The sequence below is a fragment of the Silurus aristotelis genome (assembly GCF_946808225.1).
Source record: "Silurus aristotelis genome assembly, chromosome: 12".
NCBI lineage: Eukaryota > Metazoa > Chordata > Actinopteri > Siluriformes > Siluridae > Silurus > Silurus aristotelis.
The window spans coordinates 512,052-517,912 of record NC_139585.1 but is presented as its reverse complement, the minus strand read 5'-3'; the positions used below and the strand labels follow the sequence as shown (position 1 = coordinate 517,912).

At 40.4% G+C, this 5,861-nt stretch overlaps 1 protein-coding gene across 1 annotated transcript; it reads right to left on the bottom strand.

Annotated features, from left to right (window-relative positions):
- Positions 1 to 266: 266 nt before the first annotated feature.
- Positions 267 to 4,831, bottom strand: LOC310734997 (uncharacterized protein). The gene is made up of 2 exons (XM_083557555.1): positions 3,720 to 4,831; positions 267 to 854 (listed from the first exon to the last, which is right to left on the bottom strand). The coding sequence occupies exon 1, from the start codon at positions 4,620 to 4,622 to the stop codon at positions 3,723 to 3,725; it is 900 nt and encodes a 299-aa protein (XP_083413681.1). The 5' UTR covers positions 4,623 to 4,831; the 3' UTR covers positions 267 to 854; positions 3,720 to 3,722.
- Positions 4,832 to 5,861: the final 1,030 nt, after the last annotated feature.

Below are 5,861 nucleotides of genomic sequence, written 5' to 3'. Positions count from 1 at the left end.
GTAATTAAATATTCAAGAGGAAATCAAAGGACCATGAAAAGCTTGAAGTAATTTAGCTGTTAACCCAAAGGACCATGATTAAGAACTTATCATTTCTTCATTATTTTAAAATATTTAATAGAATTAGAATTTTTACAACAATGCTTTTGAATCATTGGGCATAATATTTTTTATATGAATGTGTGAATGCATAGGTGAGTGATGGGTGTGATCCTTTAGTTGCAATTGCGATCCTCGGCTGAACATGCTCCTCTGCTGTTAATCAAGTCAAGTCAAGTCAAGTTTATTTGTATGGCGCTTTTCACAACAGACATTGTCTCAAAGCAGCTTTACACAAATCAACAGTTAAGGTGAATGGTGTGAATTTGTCCCTGATGAGCAGCCGTGGCGACTGTGGCAAGGAAAAACTCCCTTAGATGTTATGAGGAAGAAACCTTGAGAGGAACCAGACTCAAAAGGGGAACCCATCCTCATTTGGGTGACATCAAGAGTTTGATCATAAATCTTTCAACAATACAGAACACTGGAGAGTGAGAACTAACATGATTACTGGAGTATAAGATTATAAGTGATGTTCTTTCTGCAGTCTTATACAGTCTATATGGTTAGTAGCTCCTAGTTTTATAAGCTCAGCATTTGTGATCATCACAGATCCAGCATCAGCTTCTCCATGCCAGAGCCTTTAAACACTCCAGGAGGTCCAATGTCAAACTCCACACATGTAGCGGGATCCAAACGGCACTGGTACGTCTCTAGATGGTTCGGGATGTTTGCGAGTTCAGCATCTACTTCTTCAAAGGTCCGTAATCATCATGAGGTGGGAGGTGACTGGAGCTGGCCAAACCTCAGGGTGTCTCGGGATGGGGAGAGAAAGAGAAGCAGTTGAGAGGAATTAGCGTAGCTGCTGTTCATGATATTACCAGCACAAGTTGATAATGTGCATGTGATCAGATGTTCTGGAGCACAAGGTTATGATATGTGATGTGTGTTATGTGTAGGCTTTGCTAAAAAGATATGTTTTTAATCTGCACTTAAACTGGGTGAGTGTGTCTGAGCCCCGAACACTGTCAGGAAGACTATTCCAGAGTTTAGGAGCTAAATGTGAAAATGCTCTACCACCTTTAGTGGACTTTGCTATTCTAGGAACTACTAGAAGCCCAGAGTTTTGAGATCTCAGGGAGCGTGACGGATTGTAGCGTGTTAAAAGACTGGATAGATACATCGGAGCCAAACCATTTAGTGCTTTATAAGTGGGAAGTAATAGTTTGTAGTCAGTTCGAAACTTAACAGGAAGCCAATGTAGGGACGATAGGATTGGGGTTATGTGATCATATTTTCTTGACCTTGTCAGAACTCTGGCTGCTGCATTTTGGACTAACTGAAGCTTGTTTATTAATGATGCAGGACATCCACCTAGTAATGCATTACAGTAGTCTATTCTGGAGGTCATAAACGCATGGACGAGCTTCTCTGCATCGGATATCGACAACATGTTTCTTAACTTGGTTGATATGATATTTGAAAGACAAGTTGCTGTCTAAAATAACTCCCAGGTCTTTTACCGTTGAACTAGTGGTTACAGAACATCCGTCTAACTGCAGGTTGAGATGCTGGAGCTTCCTCAGTCTTATCAGAATTTAAAAGTAGAAAGTTATGGGTCATCCAATCTCTTATTTCCTTAACACACTCAGTTATCCGAGTTAATTGAGCTGTATCGCCTGGTTTAGATGAGATATATAGCTGAGTATCATCAGCATAACAATGGAAGCTAATTCCATGCCTTCTAATAATATTTCCTAACGGAAGCATGTATATTGTGAAGAGCAGGGGTCCTAGAACTGAAACTTGCGGCACGCCATAATTTACTTGCATTATCCTGGATAGCTCTCCATTTAAATCTACGAAATGGTAACGATTGGACAGGTAGGATTTAAACCAGCTTAATGCCTGTCCCTGAATGCCGATGTAATTTTGTAAGCGATCTAGGAGGAGATCATGATCTATAGTGTCGAACGCAGTACTAAGATCTAGTAGAACCAACAACGAGATGAAGCCTTGGTCTGAAGCTAAAAACAGGTCATTAGTGATTTTAACTAGGGCAGTTTCTGTGCTATGATGGGGCCTAAAACCTGACTGAAATTCTTCAAAGATATTGTTCTCTTGCAGGTAGGAACATACCTGGGCAGCGACAATCTTTTCTAAAATCTTAGACATAAATGGGAGATTTGAAATGGGTCTGTAATTCGATAGCGTGCTTGGATCCAGATTAGGTTTTTTAATGAGGGGCTTAATAACTGCTAACTTGAGGGATTTAGGGACGTGACATAAAGACAGTGAGGAGTTAATAATATTCAGAAGAGGTTCACCAGTTGTATATAACACATCCTTCAGTAGTTTAGTAGGAATTGGATCTAACTGACATGTTGTTGATTTAGCTTTGGCAATAACATTATACAGCTCTTCCTGTCCTATACATGTAAAACAGTGGAGTTGTGGAGTTGAGGGTAACACTGTCTCAGGAGATGCTGTCAGAGGTTGAACTGCCACAATAGTTTTTCTAATGTTATCTATTTTTTCAGTGAAGAAATTCATAAAGTCTTCACTACTAAACTGTGATGGAACACAATCTTCAGAGCCCTGATTTGTAGTTAGTTTAGCTACAGTACTGAAAAGGAACCTGGGATTGTTTTTGTTATTTTTCTATGAGTTTGCTCAGGTGTTCAGCTCTAGCAGCTTTTAGCGCCTGTCTGTAGCTAAGCATACTGTCTTTATACGCAATTCTAAATACCTCCAATTTAGTTTTCCTCCATTTTGTCTCCAGATTACGTGTTGTTCTCTTTAGGGCATGCGTATGACTATTATACCAAGGTGCAGGTGCTTGTTCTCGAACCTTTTTTAACCGGATGGGGGCAACGGTGTCTAATGTGCTAGTGAAGATAAGGTCTATGTTGTTAGTTATTTCATCAAGATGATCAGCAGTTATGGGTTTAATGTGAAACTGCGATAAATCAGGCAGGTTATTTATGAATCTGTCCTTAGTGGTTGGAATAATAGTCCTACCAAGTCGATACCGTGGTGAAACACGGCTAATCTGCTCTACCGGTAGTATGTACAGTATAAGGTAATGGTCTGTGATGTCATCACTCTGGGGTAAAATATCTATATCAGTGACGTCTGCTCCGTAGGATATTATTAAGTCTAGTGTGTGGTTAAAACGGTGGGTTGGTCTGGTGACGTTTTGTTTAACCCCAAAAGAGTTTAATAAATCAACAAATGATAATCCTAGAGCATCGTTTACATCATCTACATGAATATTAAAATCTCCTACAAGCAGCACTTTATCAAAATTGATCAAGAGATAGGATAGAAAACAAGCCATCTCTTGAAGAAAATCAGCATAGGGTCCTGGGGGTCTGTACACGGTGACCAGAGCGAGTTTTCTGTGCATGTCTGAAAGTACAATTTTAAGAACGAGCACTTCAAATGATATAAAGCTGAATCCTAATCTCTGACTAACATTAAGAGAAGCACTATAAATGGTTTCTACAACCCCTGCTTTTAACTGCAATAAGATTATTTCTGGATCTTGTGTATTTAATTCTTGGTTTTACTACCCGAGGAATAGATACAGTTTCTATCAACTGGGCTGTGTGTGAACTTGTAACTATTTGGTCTGTAGTATGCGTGTTCTTATAGTTGAAGATTTTCTGATGTCTTACCAGTCAGATGGTGTGAAGTATCCTAGAGATGTTATCTGATAGCACTGCTGCTCCAACTCTGCTGGGGTGCAGGCCATCAGGGCGGAAGAACCTAGGACGCTCCCAGAAACAGTTCCGGTTATTAACAAAGAGAAGTTTATGTTCTCGACACCATGACTGTAACCATTCATTTAGAGCTAAAAGTCTACTAAACTTCTCAGCCCCTCTCTGGTAAGTGGGAAGAGGTCCTGACACAATGATCCTCGTTGTGGGTGATGTGCTGCGTACCGTCTCCACCAGGATCCTGAAATTCCTCTTTAAGATCTCCGTTTGCCTCAGCCTGGTGTCGTTCGTTCCGACATGAAGAACAACCGCTCCGAAGTTCTTCTTCAGGATCGCGGGTACCTGCGCAGCGACATCGAGAACACGAGCACCAGGAAAACAGCGAGTGTGCACCTTACCTTTAGCTCGGATAGCGCGGACATGCTGGACGATGGAATGTCCGAGCATCACAGTGTTGCGTTCCGTCTCGCGGAGAGGGGCGAAGCGGTTCTCGGTCGAGATCTCGAAGGCCCGTAGTGGTGGCGGGGGAGACGTCTTCGACCGGGGCTTGGCTTGTCTCTTCCGCCGCTGCCGCATCCAGGGTCCGTGTTGCACCTTTGCCGGAGTTGTAGGTGCGCTGGGTCTGGGCAGAGAAACGCGCGGAGTTGAGGTGCTGGGAGCGTTAGGTTCAAACTGGGAATTTACCTGGGATGAGTGCGCGTCCGCCCTGGATGTTTCCAGCGCCGCTTTCCGCTCTCGCAGCCGGGGATGCTTTACATGCAGCTCGCGAATCTGTTTCTCCAAAGCCTCCATCTCCAACGCCACCGTTTGCAAATCGAACGAGTCCTCACCTGTGCTCAAAGTCAGACACACAGCCGGCATAGTGCTTATAATCACGAACAGAGTTACTGTACACAAATATGATAAAGTGAGAGACAATGAATATAGTGGTAGACGAGTTTAAATGACTACAGGCACAAGTCAGGAAGACAAAAACAATTTAGGATTATTAAAAGAGAAAAACACAAACAAACAAATACAAACACGGAACTCGCGGCAAACAAGTCAAACACAGGCAGCTACGTCACCGGAAGTCAATGTCAAGAGTTTTTTTAATGTGGACCTCCAGTTGTATTTAGGAGCCTGGTTTTATATATATATATATATATATATATATATATATATATATATATATATGTTTATTTATTTGCCATCACCAGGTCATATCTTAGATTGTAGGGTTTTTCCAGCTGTCCTTGAAAACAACTCAAAGTTATTATGATGTTTTACGAATGATAAATTTATGGTGAGTTTCCTGTGCATTTTATTAAAGTTTAAACAAGAAGTTTATCATTTATACTTCACCTGTAGAGCAGTTCTACAACATCTAGAAACTATCTGACAAAACCTCAGATTTCAAATGACAGCAACATACTACAGACATTAAGAACATTAAGCATTAATGCACATTAAGCAAAAATAGCAACATGTGGCAGCATCTCTTACATAAAAGACCAACAAAATTGTAGGGAAACAAACTTTAACCTGGCTCATGAAAAGAAGGATATAACAATAAAACGTACATGAATGCACTTTCTTAAATTTGAATGGAGAACTATTTTCACATGCATTAAGAAACAAATTTCCTATAATTAGCACTATTTTAATCTTCTCGGGGGCCTCAGTTAGGAAAGCAAACTTATTAGTCACATGACAAAGAGGAGAGACTCTCTCATAGGTAGACATAGTAAATAGTTAGCTTTGACTATTTTAATTTAATAGAGTTAATACCTATTTGCATATTATAACTAAAATATCCAGATCATCGCTAAATGACTATTACAGTGACCACTGCACACATGATGGACAATGATGGAACTGTAATGATGGACATTTAGTGATGAGGATGAGGTTCCTTTCAAGGTTTCTTCCTCATATCCTTCACCACAGTCACCACTGGATTACTCATTAGGGATAAAAGATAAGGAACTAACAAATATATTCTTTTATTACCATACAAAACTATGCATGTGAACAACATGGAGTGAATCTGCTCACGTGTCTTATTTTCTCAATCTCATGAGAAAGTGTCAGTTAGGAACAAAAAAAAAATGTATTCTG